This window comes from Periplaneta americana, chromosome 9, assembly GCF_040183065.1.
Source record: "Periplaneta americana isolate PAMFEO1 chromosome 9, P.americana_PAMFEO1_priV1, whole genome shotgun sequence".
In the NCBI taxonomy this organism is placed as follows: domain Eukaryota; kingdom Metazoa; phylum Arthropoda; class Insecta; order Blattodea; family Blattidae; genus Periplaneta; species Periplaneta americana.
Genome location: NC_091125.1, coordinates 57063209 through 57085115, shown reverse-complemented (window position 1 = coordinate 57085115; position 21907 = coordinate 57063209). Strand labels below are relative to the sequence as shown.

Sequence of the window (21907 nt, the reverse complement as noted above, 5' to 3'; positions counted from 1 at the left end):
TTACTTCCTGCCTAATGAAATCGGGAGGAAAGGTGCTTGCATCCGTTTTCTGGGACAAGAACGGAATTACTATGACAGACTACTTAGAACAGAGTAAAATTGTGACAGGAAGACATTATTATGCCTATTATTATTCATTATGAACTGAACTTCGGGTAACGTTGTGGAGAAACTTCTTGGTAAACTTTCCAAAGATGTGTTTTCTTGCAAGAAAATGTATCCGCTCATATTTCCACGTTTTCGATTAATGAAGTTAGGTTTGAATTGATTAGCCGTCCTCCAGTTTTCCCTAGGTTTAGCCTTCTCAGACCATCATTTATTTCCGCAAATTAAAAAAAAAAAAAGAAAAACTTATTGGAAGAAAAACTTTCATCGCATGAAGTAATGGAAAGTATTGTGGAAAAATGGTTTGCAGATTAAGAATGCAAGTAAAGAAACTTAGAATTACTTTATGACCGTTGTGCTAAGTGTGTAGAGTTAAAAAAAGGTGAATATGGTGGTTGAATAGATCTATATAAAAATGTCTACAGTAACTTTTCCCGTATCACCTCGCATTATTAACAATTTAAAAAGTGTTTTGGCAATGTGGCTCTTTTGGCTAAAAGACAGTAAGTACTGTATCTCTAACTTGTAGTCATAAATTCTTGTTTTCCTTACTTAAATTAATCGTAATACAGTATTTTCCCTGTTCTGCATTGCTGATCTTGGACAATGTTTTGCGAACACCGCAGATATTGCATGAAGATAGTCACACACGTGTTAGCAGACTGACAAGAGATACATTCGAAGACGTTTCAGCTTATAGTTGGCCTTCGGAAAGTGTACTTTCGAACCAATCTAATGCCGTGAATATGTGAGAGAAACAGAGTATTTCGAATATTCATGTCGTTTTTGGTGACTAGAGGGTGACAGAATGTCTAGATCAGTCATGGGCAATATGTTCTCGCGCGGGTACAAATAATCTATCTCTCTGCATATACTAGAGATGGTAGATTTTCGCAATCACGATAAATACGAAATGTACCCATAAATACTATCAAAATGAGTAATTTTATGTTTAAATCATATTAATTTTAGTGTTTAAATCAGCGATAAAATGCGAAATTGAGTACAAAATGTGAAATGTATGTAATCCTACGAAATAAGAGCAAAGTTGCATTTAATCTCCAAACGAGCTTTTGAATCCAACAATGGCTAGTCAGATCAATACCATTATTCCTAAAAAAAAAGTGTTGTCTATTAAGGCTAGAATTTCATATTTTATTCCTGTAGACTCATGTCACTTTTTTATGTGGTTATGATTATTTTCATAAACATTGCTAACCGGTATTAAAGACAATTCATAAGTTGACTGACTGCAAATTTTATTTAGCAATGCAAATAAAATTTCCATTCTTTGTCCATGCGGCTATTCAGTCCACTGGACACCTACCAATAGCGTGGATGCAGAACGATTTTTAGTAGACTAGGTTCAATTTAATTGTTACAGACAGGAGAAACATTAACCACTTCCCTGATTAACCCGAGTTAACTCGGGTTGCTAACTTGTGTCAAAATTTAATAACCCGAGTTAACTCGTTTGAGTCCCATTTTCGCTGCTAAGGATTATATCCCGAATATATACGTGTCCATTCTTTCATTAACCTTTTCCGCACTAGATGGCTACAGAAGTTAGTGATATTGCTATATCTGGTGGTGTTTTTGTACTTCTTCCTTGCGAGTGGAATTCTATGCTCATATAGCATTCACACACAGTAGTGAGTAGATGCTAGTTAGTTTTTGCGGTTTTTGTTTGTGTTTAGTGTTTTTTTTGTGCTGTTTTGTGTAAAGATGGATCAAGTTAGTGATTCCGAAACTTTTGATCAGGAATATATTCCTGTAGAAGTTTAGGAAATGAAACATCGGTATCAGAAGACGAAGTTATAGACCAACAAACAAATTCAGATCAGTTGATGTCGCGTCTTTTCGACAGTGGTTTGAATAGAAGACATCCGGCACCATTTCTTCTGCACCTCCGAGGTTCCCATTCCCTGAAATTTTAACATTGTTTCTGATAACGATAATTCTCAATTTTTTAAATTATTCTTTAATAATGACCTCATGAACATTATATTCGAGGATACGATTCGGCATACTAATAAGTGTTCACAGAATGCAGAAAATAATTCGTGGCGGCCTACTACAGACTCTGAAATACGTGTACTTTTGGGCATAGTGATACTGCAGAACATTATTCACAAACCTGAAGAACAGATGTACTGGTACAAATATTCAAAGACTGCTACACCATTCTTCCCAAAACGCTCTCATATAGAAGAGCAGATACTACTGGCCGGAATGCAATGTGCCACTGTGCGTAACACCCTGCTTTCGAGTCTATCACACGACAAGCAACATTTAACGCCTTGATAACAGCACTGGTTTTGTACCCCATAAATTAATCCATAAAAAACATAAGTTGGTAAATAGTTCAGGAGAAAATCAAAGTGGGACAACTACCAGAGCTGGAATCAAGGTGCACGAGATAACTCGGGATAATAATTCAGGTATGAATGTATGTATGTCTATTTCATAGTGATTTTTAGGTACGTAAGAAAATTAGTGATATACAGTGATTCTGCAATATTAAATGACCTCTTTACGAAAATAAAAAAATATGACACTTTTTTCACAAAACTGGTAAAATATATAGTAAGGGAAGAGGTTAAAGTAGAGTAATGTTGAAATTTGTCTCATTTTAAACGTTGAGTGAGTGTCTTTAAAGGAAATAAAAGAATTTTTGTCTAGAATAATTACCGTATTTTCTCGAATGCCCCGAGCACTTTATTTCCGAAATATAGACTACAAGTAAAAATACGAGTGCTCGGCTTACTCGAAATAAAGCTGGCAACATTGTTCGACTTTCCTTCCGCACAATTCCTTAGGTGATAACACATGCTATTATCTTTTCACCCGAGTGTTTCAATTGTAGACAATGTTAAATGGCGTTTGTGTCAGAATCAAGCTCAAGTGTGCTAAGTGTATAGTTCGCGCGTCCCATATTTTCAATTCTGAAATTGAGTGCCACTTTACTTGCAAGAAAAACTTGAAATTATCAAAGATGCGGAGGAAGATGAAAATCGTGCTACAGGCCGGAAATTTTATGTAAGTGAAAGTTTATCAGAGACTGGAGGATCCTGTTCCAGGACAAAATTTGTTGTTAACTGAACTGTATTTTGTATTTAATTGTTTTTAATTTGTGGTGAATTTGTTAAAAGTTGTATTTTTGTACATATAGTTGGGACCTATGTTCTCTTCAATGTGCTGTCCACTTTTAAATTGAACGCATTGTACTTTCTTCTTAAATTCTTGTAGTGAGAAAGTGAAAATCTACAATATAGTAACTACTGTATTAAGCAGTCTTTACTATCAGAGGAATATATTGGCACTGGAGTCTGACGCCATAATTATCAGAATTGCGGTCTTAATTAATTACATATCACCTTAATTTATTTACACATCAACTAAATTACATATCATCTTAATTAACTACATATCAACTTATATTAATTATATATCAACTCAATTAGTTACATGACACAACTTAAATAATTACACTGCACCTCCAATTACATTTTCAGTCTAATCTTTTCAACCTTTCCTTAAATGTATTGATTTTAAGAGGACCACCCTGAAAGATTGCCGCAGGTAAGCTGTTCCAGTCAACTATTGTGCGGTTAACAAAGGAAAATTTTGCCACGTCCGTTCTTTGTTTCCTACGTTTAAACTTCCTAATATGATCAGCCCTTTCTAAGTATGATGGTGTTGCTAATCTAGCATTGATATCGGTCCATGCTTTGTGTCCCATTTGTGCCTTAAACAATGCGGTGAGTCTGGTTTTTCGTCGCCTTGATTTTTGAAGTTCCCACCCTAAATCTTTTACTATCTCCTCACCATGTCCCTTCCCCATTTTGACATATTTTGCTGCCTTGCGTTGGACCTTTTCTATTGAATCCATATTCCATTATTGGGCGAACAAGGGTTTTGTACGCTAATTCTTTTGACTTTCGGTTAGATTTCTTCAGAATACGCATAGAGAAATGTAGTGCTTTCCAGGCTTTCCTTGTGGTATTAGTGACTTGTTCCTCCCAACCCAGTTTGTTACTTAAATATATACCTAGGTATTTACAAGTATTCACTTGTGGCACCGATGTACCATTCAGCTGATATCCAAGACAAATTTCTTTATGCGTTCTACAGAAGGATATTGACTTACTTTTACTGACATTGATTTTCATTTTATTTTCTGTCGTCCAAGTTTCAATAACGTTAAGATCGTTTTGTAAGGTGGCGATATCGAATTCATCATTAATTTGTCTATATATTATACAGTCGTCCGCGAATAACCTTATCTGAGACGTAGTATTTCTATTTATATCGTTTATATATAAGAAACAATAGAGGTGCAAGGACCGCCCCTTGAGGCATGCCTGATGTTACATTTCCTAGTTCCGATATTTCTTTTCTTAGTCTGACCTTTTGGGTTCTGTTCTCCAAGAATTTATTTATCCATCTTACTACTCGTTTATCTATTGGAAGCCTGCTTAGTTTCTCTAATGGCCGTGTGCACCATTCTCGATCATCTAGCCCGCTTATCAGCAATCACGGAAACATGGTTAATTCTTGACAATGATAAAGTTACAGATGCGGTGCACCGACATTTTCCCTCGATCAACTCAGTACCGTCTGTTATTTGTCTATGAGAAGAATCATCTGAGCGCTAGGTTACTTACTTTTACTTTTAAAGGCTTCTCCACTTTATAAGCGGTTGCCTTGAATTCCCTTTTTCCATTCTTCTCTGTTATTCCAGGATCCATCTTCCAGGCCTCTAGCTCTCATTGCTTCTATAATTCTTCCCCTCCACATATATCTAGGCCGTCCTCTTTTTCTTCTTCCAGGTGGAGACCAATTCAATACTTTCTTGGGCCACCTCTCGTCTGACATCCGTTGCACGTGTCCAAACCATCGTAGTTGTCTTCGTTCCATACGGTCGATTATATTTTCTTGTAGGTGTCTTTCATTCAATGTCCAGCCCTCGGCACCATATGTCAGAATACTTTCCACTATCACATTTGAAATCATCAGCTTTGTCTTATGTGTTATGTTCCGACTCCAAAGGACTCCATTTAACTGCACCTTTTACACCAATGCATATTAAGGATGAACAGCTGAATGAATTAATGGAAACATGTAGAGATAATCAAGAACTTTGTGTACTAGGAGACTTGAATGGTAGAGTAGGTAGAAGACTTGGGAACCCGACAGTGAAAAAAAAAAAAAGCGCTAGGTTACCGCGTATAAAACAGCGAACGAACGCACTCTGTCAATTATCTCTTCGTTTTTGTTTGTCGTACTGTTTCAAATATCCTCGCAGTTTTCAAATAACAAGTTTCAATAATCATGGAAGAAAAAAAGAAAAGAGCACCGAACTTCTCACAGTTCGAAGTGGGAATTATTTTAGAACTCTTCAGCAATTCTGCATCTATATTAGAGAATAAAAGTAGGCCTACTGACGGAAGTTCTCTAAGAGAAAAGCAGGCTACCTGGTTGGATTTAACCTCACAATTCAACATGAGTTATACGTGTTTACATAATTCCACATAATTTGTAACGTAATTTATACAGTGGTTATTTCATATTATTGATAATAATTAGGAAAATTTCAGTATACGGATACCTCACTAACAATTATCTTGAAATAGGCTACTAAAAAGAGCAGATTTGTATGTGTTTGTCGAATGCTCATCATCTTGCTTACGAAAAGACACATTTCAGTGCCAGTAATTTATATGGGAAAATTTCAGTATACGGATACCTCGCTAACAATTATTTTAAAATAAAGAAAAAAAAAACAATTCGTCTGTGCATGTCGAATACGCATCATCATGCATATGAAAAGGAAGTTTTTAGTGCCAGTTTATTTTGTGTGCACAAGGTTGGAATTTTGGAGTAAGAGGAAAAGGAAAGTAGCCTATCCTTGTTCTCAAATTTATCCATTTATTTTGTGTTCACAAGGTTGGAATTTTGGAGTAAGAGGGAAAGGAAAGTATCCTTGTTCTGAAATTTTTCCATTTATTTTGTGTGCACAAGGTTGGAATTTTGGAGTAAGAGGAAAATTTCTCTTAATTCAAGCGTAAATACACTAATTGTCCAAAAACGACATGTAGATCGTAATAGTTTCAAACGGAAAATCTATAGCTAATAAGTGATAATCTCGCATTCTACAAAATGGTAATTTAGTTTTACTGTATTATTACCGGCACAGAATAACTACTTTATTATTATGTTAACAAAATTGGACAGTTAGGCCTAAATAATATTTTATCCTCAAGTAAAGTCCCGATCTTCCAAAACAGAAACATATATAAAACATTAGTCTATTTTGAGAAAAGAAAACATTTTTATTATTCATCTACAAACTTACTCTTTCTACAATAACACCAATTCTGTTATTTCCGCAGTGATTTGCGTGTTCAAGATACATAATTTCATCTTCAATTCCATCAAGTACGTCAAATCGTGCCGCCATTTTGGTTTTCTCGACTTGACCATGTTCAATTCAAGATAATCGGTGCCACACCCGTGATCAAATTCGATCATCATCAACTCGCTTGTTTAACTTTGATCGAGATTGATGCTCCGCAAATTGGCGTTGAAGATGGTCAAGTGCCGACTTAACCATGGTCAAATTTTAATCGAGAATGGTGCACACGGGCATAAAAGTTTTTCGTGAGGCACTACGTCGAAAACTTTAGCGAAATCGATCACAACTCCGTCTATTCTCCCCTCCCCCTATCAACTTCATCGGATAAATCTTGTATTAAGGATGTGATTTTAATTCGCAAGGTATCCTGGTCTGAAGCCGTGTTGATTTTTGTTCAGCCACTCGTTATTTTCTAAAATGTTGGGAATATATTGTGTTATTAGATGTTCCATTATTTTGCAGATAACTGATGTGAGACTAACAGGTCTGTAATTGTTCGCATCGCATTTGTCTCCTGCTTTATATATGGAGATTATGATAGCCGATTTCCAGTCTTCTGGGATACTACAATTTATTATTTATTGATATATTAAAAATTCGCATTAAGTAGGGGATCATGGCTTCACCTCCTAACTTTATAATTTCTGCGGGAATATCGTCTGGACCGCGCGATTTTCACAAATGTACTGAAAACATATTTCCCATAGATTGTATGCTTAAGATTTCGTAGGTATTTATAAATTTAATTTAACGCTGGATAATATTTATCTACAAGCCTGAGCTAGACACAAAATGTAAGTCACGATGGCGCGTAATATAGTTAAATGTCGATAACTCAGTAAGTCTACCTCTGAAAGACAACACAAACCTATATGCAACTTAAAGAGTAATGTCTATGTAATTTATTTTATTAATAAATAATTTTACGCGTTGTTATATAATTACTGAAAACATACAACAGTTTTTACTCACTCTCCATCGTTAATAGTTTGCCACATCCAAAGTACAAGAGTTGTACTCTTACATATTACAAGTGAACTCCATATGCCTAAGTAAATCGAGTTTTTCAAATCTGTATTAAAATTTTAGCTAGATTGTGTGATCTGATTTAGGTTTTGGCACAATTTGTTAACAATGCTTTGTTACTCGTATATTGAAGAAGACTGTTTCGTAGTCCGCTGTGACGTAATATACATATAAGGTATCATGTCGGCGCGAAGCAAGCATGCCGAGTATAAACGAATATGCTGTAATCTATAATAATAAATCTGTAGCCGAAATTTTTCTGGTAATTTTCGATTTTCCAAAAATAATTGGTCCTAACATATATAATTAACCACACTGAAACCGAAAATCGCTTTTTTGAAATTTATGTTTGTATGTCTGTCTGGATGTTTGTTACCTTTTCACGCGATAATGGTTGAACCGATTTATATGAAAATTGGAATATAAATTAAGTTCGTTGTAACTTAGATTTTAGGCTATATGGCATTCAAAATACATTATTTAAAAGGGGGGTTATAAGGGGCCTGAATTAAATAAATCGAAATATCTCGCTTATTATTGATTTTTCTAAAACATGTTACATAACAAAAGTTTCTTTAAAAATGATTTCCGATATGTTTTATTCATTACAAAATTTTGATGGGGCTGATATTTAATGAGATAAATGAGTTTTAAAATTAAAATAACGCCATTTAAGACGGTGCAATGAAGTAATAACAAATGACTTCGTCTATAAGGGGCCTAGGACAACAACAATCGAAAAAGTGGCCTTGACCAACAACAATCGAAAGCTATTAAATATAGCCCACGGAGAATGTTTCCGTGTTTGTATGAAGTAATATCGGAAGCTAAATTAACCGATTTGTATAATTAATTATTATTTCACCATTGGAAGGTGTAGTTTCTCTAGATGGACATAATGCTATAATGCTATTACAGTAACTTCTGAGTAAATCGAGGACAGGTAAGATTAAAATAGCTTCTTATGCACAGAAAATTTGATAGGCTATTTTGTACGTTCGTTTTCTGGATTTCTTAAAATAATATTTATGTACACACTCATTTTAATCTCAGAGAATTAACGAACAACGAGAGTGTATTGATTTAGTATGCAGTAATAGTACGTTAGCTTAGCAATCCATTATTTTATAATTCAAATTTTAACTATGCTCAATTGAATCGTGTTAAAATACATAAAATATATATGTAATAAATGCAATGCAAAAAAAAAAAAATGAGTAATGAGCCAAGCAGATTATGTTGCGCTGTTGTAAAAGTTGTTCCTTCTGAGATTCAATAGCCCCCACAACAAATAAAAAACTTACTTATCGGAGTACATCCGTTATCAACGCACTTTTTTATATAATATAATATAATATAATATAATATAATATAATATAATATAATATAATATAATATAATACAATACAATACAATACAATACAATACAATACAATACAATACAATACAATACAATACAATACAATACAATACAATACAATACAATACAATACAATACAATACAATAAAATATAATATAATATAAATTATTTAAGTTATTTGAAGGGTTCAGAACCTTAGTGGCCCAAGCGCCATGTACTCAATACGTAGAAAACAAGGGTTAAAATTAAGTTATTACCATAATTCAATGAAAACATATAGCAAGTAAAATAAAGTATACACATTAAATCTAAATGATATGTCAGTCTTCATTAAAGTATGGTTGCATGTAATAAAAATTAAGAAACATGTATTGTCATTGCACCAAATGAGTGGTCTCTGGACCAAAATGATCACATTTTAATTATTTAAATACAATTTAAATTGAGTAACATATTAAACGATTTATCCTTCTATCAAACACGAATCTTCCCTGGATCAAATGTCCTATTTTAATTATGTAATTACTTTATATTTATTTCTAACGGGTGCAGCGGAGCGGACGGGTACGGCTAGTAATATAATATAATATAATATAATATAATATAATATAATATAATATAATATAATATAATATATACTAATAATAAATATGTAACCGAAATTTTTCTGGTAATTTTCGCTTTTCCAAAAATAATTGGTGTTAACATGTATAATTATTCATCCTGAGACCGAAAATTACTTTTTTGAAATTTTTGTTTGTATGTCTGTCTGTCTGTATGTCTGGATGTTTGTTACCTTTTCACGCGATAATGTGTGAACGGATTTCGATGAAAATTGAAATATAAATTAAGTTCGTTGTAATTTAGATTTTAGGCTATATGGCATTCAGAATACTTCATTTAATGGGGCTTGAATTAAACAAATCGAAATATCTCGCTTATTATTGCTTTTTTGTGAAAAATGTTACATAACAAAAGTTTCTTTAAAAATGATTTCCGATAAGTTTTATTCTATGCAAAATTTTGATAGGACTGATATTTAAGGATATACAAGACTTTTAAAAGAACAATACAATACATTTTCACCGCCGCCTCAGATTGTAGCGTTGTTGTTCCTGCTGTAATTCCTATGTGCAAAATATAAAATATTTGAGTAGGAAGAAAAAACACATTTATTCATTCCATGGCAATGGCACATAGGAGATCGTGAATTCTTACATTTTCGAGAGAAAGAAATATAATTACATATCACTGTTTATGCTGTATCACTATATAAGTTATTTGAAGGGTTCAGAACCATAGTGGGCCAAGCGCCATTTACTGAAAACGTAGAAAACAATGGTTAAAATTAAGTTATTACCATAATTCAATGGAAACATATAGCAAGTAATATAAAGTTTACACATTATAACTAAATGATATGTCAATCTTCATTAAACTATGGTTGCATGTAATAACAAATAAGAAACATGTTAAAGAAATTGTCATTGCACCAAATGGGTGCTCTCTGGACAAAAATGATCGCATTTTAATTGTTTAAATACAATTTCAATTAAGTAACGTATTAAACGATTTATCCTTCTAACAAACACGAATGTTCCCTGGATCAAACGTTCTATTTTAATTATGTAATTACTTTATATTTATTTCTAACAGGTGCAGCGGAACGCACGGGTACGGCTAGTATTTAATAAAATTCGAAACAGATTATATATATATATATATACACAGAAGTACATTAAATGTTATACAACGGTCACCGAAGAATGAAGAAAATATTGTGGTATTAGAGTCTGTTCCGAAGCTTGTATGGTTGATTATTTTGAAGCATCCATGCAAACGAAACATTCAGATTTTTCAATTGCATTTTTCCAATTTTCGGACGAGGGATATACGGAGCGGACAATTTAAAAGTCCCAAAGCATTGCTCAGCCTCTCGGCGACCTGAACGCCATGCAATCGCTGGCTTTCCTTTCATGAAAGTGCGGCGCTCTTCCCGCGTGTAGTCAATCGTAGGACAGTTGTGTTGTGCAGTTATGAATGAGATTTCATCGGAGAAGTGCAGTTGTGTTGTGCATTCGTGAGTGAGATTTCATTAGAGAGTATAGAATAGCTCTGAACTGATGACACTCGATTACGTGAACCAAGTAAACCGGCAGTAAGGGACGGTTAGAAGTAGGGGTATTCCTCTTTTCCTACAGAACACGATCAGAAGAAAGTGTGATGGGCTGGGATCTTTATTAAGTTATGACAGGAAACATAGTTCACTACACCTGACGTATACTGTACTTACAGTGCGTTCGTAGCTAGGCCGGACCGTTCCGCGACGACCTTGGACTGGATGAAGATTGGTGCGCCTACCGCCAGAGTTACACGTAAACGATCGGCAAGTCATGGGTACGGAACACTAACTACTCTACTAACATTAGGTTACCTGCATCACAACAGATGTTGAAAGTGATGACCTTCAATTCGAACACAGTCCCTTTATCTCCGAAAACAATTCTGGTTCACTCGCAAAAGTTCATGTTGACTGATTGCCTGTATTTCTCTCGTGATGTTGTCCTTCAATACTTGTAACGTGTGCGGATTTGATGCGTACACTTTATTCTTTAACGTTCCCCATAAATAAAAATCGCATGGGTCCACACCTGTGGAGTAACGGTCAGCGCGTCTGGCCGCGAAACCAGGTTCGAGTCCCGTCGGGGCAAGTTACCTGTTGAGATTCTTTTCCGGGTTTTTTCCTCAACCCAATACGAGCAAATGCTGGGTAACTTTCGGTGCTGGACCCCAGACTCATTTCACCGTCATTATCACCTTCATTTCATTCAGACGCTAAATAACCTAGATGTTGATACAGCGTCGTAAAATAACCCAATAAAATAAAATAAAATAAAAATCGCATGGAGATAGGTCAGGGGAACGAGGTGGCCACAATCCTCGACTAATTATACTGTCATCAAACACACTTCGCAGTTCATGCATGGAATTCGCAGCGGTGTGCGCTGTAGCTGAATCCTGCTGAAACCAGCCATTTCTTGTTAGTTGCGGAAAAAAAAATATTTAAAATTGAAGTTACATAAACGTGTGAATCAATTGTTGTGTCGAAAAATATGGGAGCGATAATTCTACTCGCACTCACTGCACACAAACCCCAACCTTTGCAGCGTGGTGATGAACTTCATGAATAATATGGTGATTTTCGGTAGCCCAGTATCTATTGTTCTGAGTAGAACGTGACCGTGAAGATGAAACCACGCTTCATCAGTGAAGAAAGTTAAAAGTGGGTCCACGTCGCCATTATGAACGGATTGCAAAACCCAATTGCGATAATTAACCCTACTTACAGGATCTTGTGGTTGTAGAGCATAAACTACAGTTACCCTGTACGGCTTAATTTTCAGAAGTTTCGTTGCAACAAAAGCTGACGTCTTGGAAATGTTAACCTCTTGTGCTAAACGTCGCAGTGATTTGCGGGATGAGTGCTCTAGCCGGGCTCCTACTTCATTAATCTTCTCTTATGTCAGTACACGGCGTTGTTGAACACGTTTATTTTTCAAAAAAAATCCTGTACGTCTGACTTCATTGACAAGGTCATGAATAGTTAATCTGCTAGGAATTCGAACACCTGCAAACCGATGTTCAAATTCTCTTCGACACCTTCTTGCAGGAGAGTAGGGCTATTTCACATACGCATCATGGAGAAAAATACATTGTTTAGTGTACTCAACCATTATTAATAGACACTTTATCACCACAAGACAACACAATTTTACTCGCAACACGCGCACAGACGTCTTTCCCTCACGACAGATCCAACTCGACTTACTAGCGCGTCAGCGGTAGCTACAGCGCTACACTGGCGACAAGCGCGCCAATCTTCTCCCAGTCCAAGGCCGCCGCGCAACGGTCCGGCCGAGCTACGAACGCACTGTAGTTTCAAATTGTAAGATGTATTTTGTTTCATGCCTTTAGGACTAATGAAATGGAACAAATAATTTAAGCAAAGAACGGAGAATTACAAAATTATATTAATATTATACTAGAAAGCTAACTAACTGTTATATTATTGCGGTCGAGTAGTAACACAGCTCGAGAGGCATAGCACGACAACAACTTCAAAACTTCATTCACCCTCATTCTACCCCAAAAAAAGTAAGATTGTCTCTAAGGAAGACGAAGAGAGGTTTCTGAATGGATGCCACCATTTCAGAGCTGGATTGTGCATTAGCGTTGCGCAATGCGTAGTGATTGAGGACGTTAATCAAGATAAGAAAAAATTTCGAGGAATACAGCTCATGCATTTTGTCAAGATACTCGCGATGTGCAGTATGGGAACAACGTTTCTGTGGAGGGGGTAGGAGTAGAAGGGAAGGTCGGGCGTGTATCTACCGAATTCAAGGCAAAAACTAACCCATTCCCCTATAATTCGTAAGTAGACTCATCCGATCTCGTGCGCAGCTCTGTAGGAAGAGTGGGGGAGTGTCTTGACAAATTGCATGAGCTGTACGTCCCAAGGCAGCTCCTATTTCAACACATTTTTCTTCTGTAAGCACATGACGTCTTCGTTTTCTTTTCTGGCCAGTCACATAACCTGTTTCATTTTTCTTATTCTGCCACACAACTTTCGCACTTCATGTACAGTCTTAGAAAACAGTTTCGTCGCACAGATTCTTTTTAAGTCCCAGAAAAGAGGCAGTGCGCATGATCAGAGGACGAGCGATCTGGTTCACAAGAGGACTAGTTAAGGTAATAAAATTAATTTTGTTTTTTTGTATGTCTGATCATTCGTACTGTCTCCTTTCTGGGACTTATAAATTATCTGTGCGAGAAAACGTTTTTCTAAGACTGTACGTCTTCAAAGTATCTGTGCGAGAAAACGTTTTTGTAAGACTGTACGTCTTCAAGTTGAATATTACGACGACGACGCAGTAAATATCTCACCATTGCACAACACTACTGTACTCTCTAATGAAATGTCACATACGACTGTACAACACAACTGTCCTACTCCGATGAAATCTCACTCACGGCTGGCTCTTGGATTCGTGTATGCCTCTACATGTCTTATCTCATTTTAATAAAAAAATCTCCTTCAGGACAGCCACAGTGGATCAGAATTCAAATCTAGCTGGACAAAATTAATAACTTCGCTCCTAATAAATTTCCAAGAAACTTGGTACCGAAATTATGGTAGCATGTATATTTTTGTTTTTTACACATTCTGATTACATTTGTGTAAGAGGAAATACCCTTTATAGGGGTGTATTTTAGACAAAATTAATAACTTCTCTCCTGTCTGACATATTTATATGAAACTTTGCACAGACGTTACAGGTAGCATATAATTTTTTTGTGTACAAAATCCGATTACGTTTGTATAAGAGAATCCATCCTTTACTTTGGGTACATTAAGTTTTCTCCTACCCAACAGATTTTAACGTTGTTTTGTACCGAAGTTACAGCAAGCATATATTTTTATAAAAACTCTGATTACGTTTATACAGTGTGGTGACTAGGAACACTCTCCATAGCGATTTCAATGCAAAAATTTTCCTTTTTTATATTAGCTCTCTTAAATATTATATAAGAAATAGTGATTAAAGTTTTTTGTAGAGGAAAAAATTCTGCATTCAATCATACCATTAAAAACAATATTTGACTAATGATAAAAATAATGCAAAATACTCTCGCCACAGAAACTGCTCTAATTTTTAATGCATGCTAATCATAGTTAGCCATGGATTAGTAAAAACAATTGAATGCGAAGATATTGCGTATGGTTCATTTATTAATCTGAGAAAATGTATTCCATGAAAGAAAAAGTTCAAATTATTAAATGGTATTATACTGCAAACAGTTTAGTAAGGAATATCATTAAAACCGACACCAAGTCATACAAACGTTTCTAGAATTATCAGAAAATTCGAGAACAGTGGTTCTGTATTAGAAAATTGCAAATTCAACAAGTCTCCAAATAATCATCCACAAGAGGAAAATGAGAATGTATTCAATGTTATGGTTTCAGTAGTTGAAAATCCAAGGACTTTAGCTAACAGATATGACATACCTACATCATACAACGACATTGAAAATTTAAAAAAAGGAACAAGTTCCACTCGTATAAATATCAGTGTCACCAAGAATTAATGGAAAGGAAAAGTGAGTTTTGCTTTCAAATGGTGGAAAATGCCAATAACGATAGAAACTTTGTCAGAAACATTTGTTTTAGTGATGAATGTACATTTACATTACACAATGAACCAAATGTTCAGAACTTCCGACTATGAACTTCTGAAAACCCGCACAATATTCTTGAGACAAGTCCATACCTGTGGAGTAACGGTTAGCACGTCTGGCCTCGAAACCAGGTGGCCCGGGTTCGATTCCCGGTCGGGGCAAGTTACCTGGTTGAGGTTTTTTCCGGGGTTTTCCCTCAACCCAATATGAACAAATGCTGGGTAACTTTCGGTGCTGGACCCCGGACTCATTTCACCGGCATTATCACCTTCATCTCATTCAGGCGCTAAATAACCTAAGCTGTTGATAAAGCGTCGTAAAATAACCTACTGAAAAAAATTCTTGAGACAAGAACCCAGTATCCTCGAAAGATTAATGTTTGGGCAGGAATATTGGGTCATCACATCATCGGACCATTTTTTCTTCAAGAAAGCCTGGGAGGTGAAAGATTCTTGTAGTCATCACTAGAATATATAGGTCTGCACTGATAGAGGTTGTAGGAGAAAATAAAGAAACTAGGTTTCAAATGGATGGGTGTCTTGCACACAAGCCTCGCACTGTTAGAAATTGGTTAATAGATTCTTTCGGAGGCAAGGTTATTGCTCCACTTCGTATAATTGAATGGCCTGATTAATCCCTTGTTCTTTCTCCTAATGATTTTTTCTTTTGGGGAATATAAAATAAAAGTCTCTCGTGAGAGGACATTTGAGGATTTATATCACTTGAAAAATGCAATGCAAGCAGTTCAACAAGATACGATATCAAACATACAACTAGCAAATGTCAGACGAGAGTTTTATAATATATATAGTTATTGTTTAGCAGCAATTAATGGAGGTCTACTTGAACATTTATTGTGATTTACTAATTTATCATGAATAATATAAACATTGGTATTTTCATTGTTAATCTGTAAAAAATGAATTCAAATTGATGTCACATTCGTTTCCCCTTTAAATTTTATCATAAGTGGTTGAATCCTAAAATATTTCGTTTTAAACACAAATATTAGTTATCCATGACCTACTGCAATTAAGTTTTCATTAAAGATGGTTATAATTACTTTTTATTTTTAATTAATTCCAAACACACTAATAAGCAAAATATTAATTTAATACAACAAATGGATGCAGAATTCTTTTCTCTACAAAAAACTTCAATGACATTTTTTCTATAATAAGTAGGGGAGCTAATATAACAAAATATAAATTTTAGCATTGAAATCCCTATGGTGCGTGTTCTACTGTAAGTCACTACCCGATATGAGGGATATTGCCACTTTATAATGTGTGCATTCAGACAAAATTAATAATCTCTTCTACTCGTATGTAACAGATTTTTATGAAGCTCTATACAATAGTTACAGGTTCATATCTGTGTTTTGTGTGTTAATTCTGATTACGTTTGTGTAAGAGGAACTACCTCTTTATAAGAAGTTTATTTAGACGAAATTAATAAATTCTCTCATATCTAACACATTTTATGAGACTTTGTACAAAGGCAGCATGTATTTTTGCGTAAACTGACTTTCAAAGATATCCGACCTAAGATTTTATGTTCGTGTAAGCGAACTTTCCAACTACGGGATAAGTTAGAACCAAAGATATAAACAATAGACAAACTTTGAAAGAGTTGCGCTGTTCTCAATAGGTTGCACCATTATTGGAGCCGTTAAAAAGTGTCGGAGAAAATGATTATGTAGATTAAGCATAAATTATTCTCATAATTGTCTATATCAGCGGTTTTCAGCTGAATCCAGTGTTGTTTTACAATCGATAGATGAATTATTGAATTCTATAATGCGGGTATATTTATCTACGATTGGCAACAGTGACTATTATCTTCGCCATCTATTCATAGAAGTAATAACTAAAGAATTCACACTTACATCAAGAAATTTTAGATCACTATCGATTAGTAGAGTTAGATATCTTTGAACGACAGTGTACAAACACTGATTACGTTTGCATACCATCTGTAACTTTTGTACAAAATTTCATAAAAATCTGTTAGATAAGAGAGAATTTATTAATTTTGTCGATATAGATTTATGTTCTAAGCCACTGGGCATAGTCTCGTGCTCCTTTCGAAGCGTTTGATTGGGAAGAAGCGTACTGGCTCAAAATCTGCTCTTGAGAAATTCAGTCCTGGACATATGAATCATGCACATTACTGAACGTAGTCTCATGCTCTTATCGCCCATAAAGTAACGAGTTGGTTTCGATCCGCTTTCTGACAAAGCTAGGGTATACGAACCGTGCACATTATGTTCCAAGCCACTGTGCGTAGTCTCGTGCTCTTTTCAAAGTGTTTGATTGCGAAGAAGCGTATTGGCTCACAATCGGCTCTTGAGAAATTCAATCCCGGACACATGATTCAGGCACAACCTCATGCTCTTATCGCCCATGAAGTAGCGAGTTCGTTTCGATCCTCTTTCTGACAAAGCTAGAGTATATGAACCGTGCACATTATGTTTTAAGTCACTATGCGTAGTCTCTTGCTCTTTTCGAAGTATTTGATTGCGAAGAAGCGTATTAGCTCAAAATCGGCTCTTGAGAAATTCAATCCCGGATACATGAATCATGCACATTACCTCATGCTCTTATCGCCCATGAAGTAACGAGTTCGTTTCGACCCTTTTTCTGACAAAGCTTGGATATACGAACCGTGCACATTACTAAACGTCGTGTCGCGCTCTCATCAAACTCTTGACCACGAAATAGAGTGTTGGCTTCGATCCAAGTTCTGACTAATATTGAGTATGTAATCCTTGCACGTTACTGAACGTCGTCTGGCTCTATTACGGAACTGATTGCCCACCGAGAAGCGTGTTGCTTTCGATGCAACCCAAACTAATCCAAACATAAACAGCGGACTTACAGTATAATGAACGTCGTCTCTCGCTCTTAGCGAACTTATTGGCCACGAAGTTATGTAGTAGCTCACTTTCATTATGTTCTATCAATAGGAGCAGTTTTTGCTATTATAGCAGTATTTATTCAATGATATCCACTACTTACAGGTATAACTATAAACCCAAAATGATTAAAAGCACAATTTGCAATCATATTTGTATCATACTGCTTTCGATCGAAGTCCTGACTAATCCTTAGTACGTGAATCATGTTTATTTATGAACTTTCTGCTCTGCTACTAAAGATGGGAAAAAAACTAAGCAATGTTTTCGAAAATGTTGTGCAGATGGAGAAGTCCCATGAAAGAAAAATGATAGGAAAAGTTCTGTTTCGAAATAGGATTGTTCTCAACCGGCACAAAAGTGATGTGTTCAGAAGAAATAAAAGTGTAATGAAAAGAGAACAAAAGAATGGAAATATTTACATCAGGCAGTTCCCCGACGTCGTGCACAGCTTGCAAATGGACAGCATTAAACCCACTCATTTCATATACATGACTTACATAATTGCAAGTGCCTGTGATTAGAAAGCAATAAACGATTAATAAGCAATAAAGTTTATATCAGTTTTATGGTTTTAAAGAAAATTAATTCTGAGGTTACACCATGCAACAACTTTCTGAGGCAACAAGCAAGAGACTGTGTTCTTCTTTAGTCCACTTTTCTCCTATTGTTTCTTTTGCTAGTTCTTCGTTTTATTCTTTCTTCTTCCTCAGGTACCATCTCCGGTTCGTAGTGGTTACAAATTTGACACATACTCCAGGGATTTCATTTAGTTAAAGAACCTTGAAAATTTGTAAAGTGATTACTAGAGGCAGGAGTTCGTACCAAAACATAGATTTGAAATTGTGTGCAGCATATAGTACATCTCACTAGTTGTCTGCTTTGTATACTATACTCTGTTCACATATACAATTCACAGTATATCTGCAACTATGTATGGCTGACATTCGTAATCACTAATCACATTATAGCACAATAGAGAAGTAACGTTTGCGTCGGGGTTGTGCAGTTTAGTGAGCTGTTTTTAACATGGCACGAAATTGAATGCAAACTGGTAATCATACAAGCCTATCAGTAAATGGAGATACATATTACGTGGAAATTATGTAATGTATATACACAATGTAAAGAAGAAATATTATTTCAGAGAGACTGTGCTACGAAATATTTATACGGAGTATTTTCCTTCGCATGAGGGATACAAATTTAAAATTTGACTCAGAATAGACATAACTTTTTTACTTTCTCAGCCTATATACGATATTGGTATGTTTCAATATCCCTTCAAACAATAAATTGCCTGCGGACGTCCTAATGAAAAGTAGGCCTATTCTTGAAAAAAATTATTATGGGTTTAATGTGATGTGCCATATATGAAATGCACTATTATATTCCCAAAGCTGTTGTTCACTTGGTAATACAGTAAGGATTACTGTATCATATTTCAGATTTGCTCCAGTTACGTCTTGTGACGTAGAACGAACATTTTCAGAGTATAAATATTATTTTTCTGAACATTAGAAATATAATATTATATTTTTGGTAAATTAAAAATGTTAATTATTTTTAATTGTAACAAGACTAGATACATAATATTACGTATTTTGTTTGTTATTCTTGGTATGTATGTACGTATGTATGTATGTATGTATGTATGTATGTATGTATGTAATGTATATTATGTATGTATGTATGTATGTATAAATTATTTTATATTGAAAATTACGAAGAATGTAATTGACAATTTTTTTTACACAACGTCAATTGTTCATTTTGTTTCTGATTTTAAGGCCATGGATCATTGGCACAAAGATAAGTTTGGTCACCACCTGTCGGTACAAGTTTGTTTTGCTTGTTTGTTGATCTTGAGAGCTGCGTCACTAAAGTTCATCCGATAGATATAGGCCTATATTCCAAACTCATACAACTTCAGAGTTTTGGTACGAACTTCTTACCTCTGGTATTTACAACCTGTTAACTTATAGGCAGTCGAAATTTATTATTATTATTATTATTATTATTATTATTATTATTATTGTTATTATAATTTTTTTCTTGAATTGCTTTACTGGTACAGTTTTCAGCTGTAAATTGTTCCCACTAAGGTTTCATTCTAATCAGAAAAAAATGAAGATATTTCTCTCGTACAGAAAGAGTAGAGTTGTAACCTTTAGAAAACATTATTTTGTCTTAAGCCCTGATCTTAACCTGCAAGACCCACATACTATAGGTAGTGATTCTCACATATTACGTAGTGTTTTCCGTGTCTGCGGCTCAGCGTTAGAGCACTGGTTTACCATTAAGACGGGCCGAGTTCGACCAAGGAATATTATGGGTTTTCCGATGCTGGTATAGAAAGGACTTGATGCAGGACCTGGAGTTTATCAGGTACTGGTCTGGACAAGGGTAAGAGTTGAGGTAGGCTGACCCGTCTGTCAGCATCGGAACCCATATCACTTGTCGGGCTGGAACAATAATCGCATATAAAGCGCACAATGGCGCCAGTGTAAGTCTAAGTACATGAACTCATTCCAGCTCCGGTACTCGAAAGCCAGCCAGCCGGTTGTGTCTAGTATTAGTTCAAAATATTTATAAAAGTGAGAGTTTGTTTGTCGGAAGCCCTGGATTGTTGAATTATTATTATTATTATTATTATTATTATTATTATTATTATTATTATTATTATTATTATTATTGTGATGATACTCATTTCTTACTGTGCCGAGAACCAGGTTAGGTTCTAGAAAATTTATAGATTAGGACGAATATTTCTTGAAAAGAAATATTCAAACTCAACCTTTGAATGCCTGCAAACAAAATGTGATATTGTTGCCATAAACTATGAAGAGCAAGATAATTACGTCTTTTACGTGCTGTTATAAACAGTACCGTATTTATATATGACCTGTTACGAGCCATGGTCCAGAGCGACCAGTTTTAGCAGAGCGACAAATTAGACAGGATGTTAAAAAGAGGGTCTAATATTTTGAGGGGTGGCAATACGCATCATAATAAGAAAAAAAATCCCATAAACATGAGTCCTAAAATTAATAGATTTTACGAAAAACGTACTTTAAAATTCGTATGTTGGTGATAGGTTAATAGAGCCACACGTTCTACTCCGTAGATTAACTGGTTCTCAGTATCGACGTTTATTAACCCTAAAATTGACAAAGTACCCTATAGGATATAAGAGGTTAATAGGCTATATGCTATAATTTTAATAGAACAGTAGAAAAAAAATTGGTAGGAAAATTAAAATTTCTCAAGACTATTGTACAACATATAGAATATGGACATTGCGATAGTTGTTTTCTTTACAGTCCGACAAGGTTTAATAAACTAGTGTAAGAAATGAAGTTTTGCCAATTTAAGGGTTAACAATGCATGATGGAGCGTCAACAGAGTCAGATGACATCTAACACAAGTATTTAATCTCCGATGGATTGGCCGGGAAGGTCCTGTACCGTGATCTGCTCGTTCCCCGGATCTCATTCACTTGGAATTTTAGTTATGAGGACACTTAAGACCCTTCAGACCTTAGTGTATAAACACCCGTTGAAGATGTTCAAACGCTATAGGAGCGTGTCTTCAACGCCTGTCAGCACATCAGAAACCAATAAGGGATGTTTGAAAGTTTGCGTGGTTCCCTATGACATCGAGCAGAAAGATGTGGTATGATGAATGGAAGTTACATCGAGCATCTGCTATGAACAAGTAAATTCTAATATCTCGGAACACATTAATTTCAGGCCATATATTTATTAGACTGCTTTTACTTGTTTACATGAGTTCTACCAGCTCTTGAAATATTAAACTCGTTTTTTTTAACACTGTTTA

General features: G+C 35.2%; 1 protein-coding gene across 2 annotated transcripts in view; it reads left to right on the top strand.

Annotated features, from left to right (window-relative positions):
* The first annotated feature begins 2978 nt into the window (after positions 1-2978).
* Positions 2979-21907, top strand: part of LOC138705944 (facilitated trehalose transporter Tret1-like) — a 69240-nt gene continuing 50311 nt past the window's right edge. The window contains exon 1 of one of the 2 annotated variants that reach the window (XM_069834751.1): positions 2979-3144. In XM_069834751.1, the coding sequence (XP_069690852.1) occupies positions 3101-3144 (44 nt within the window). In that variant the 5' untranslated portion in view covers positions 2979-3100. The remainder of the gene's footprint in view (positions 3145-21907) is intronic. The other variant, XM_069834752.1, reaches the window with a different exon arrangement.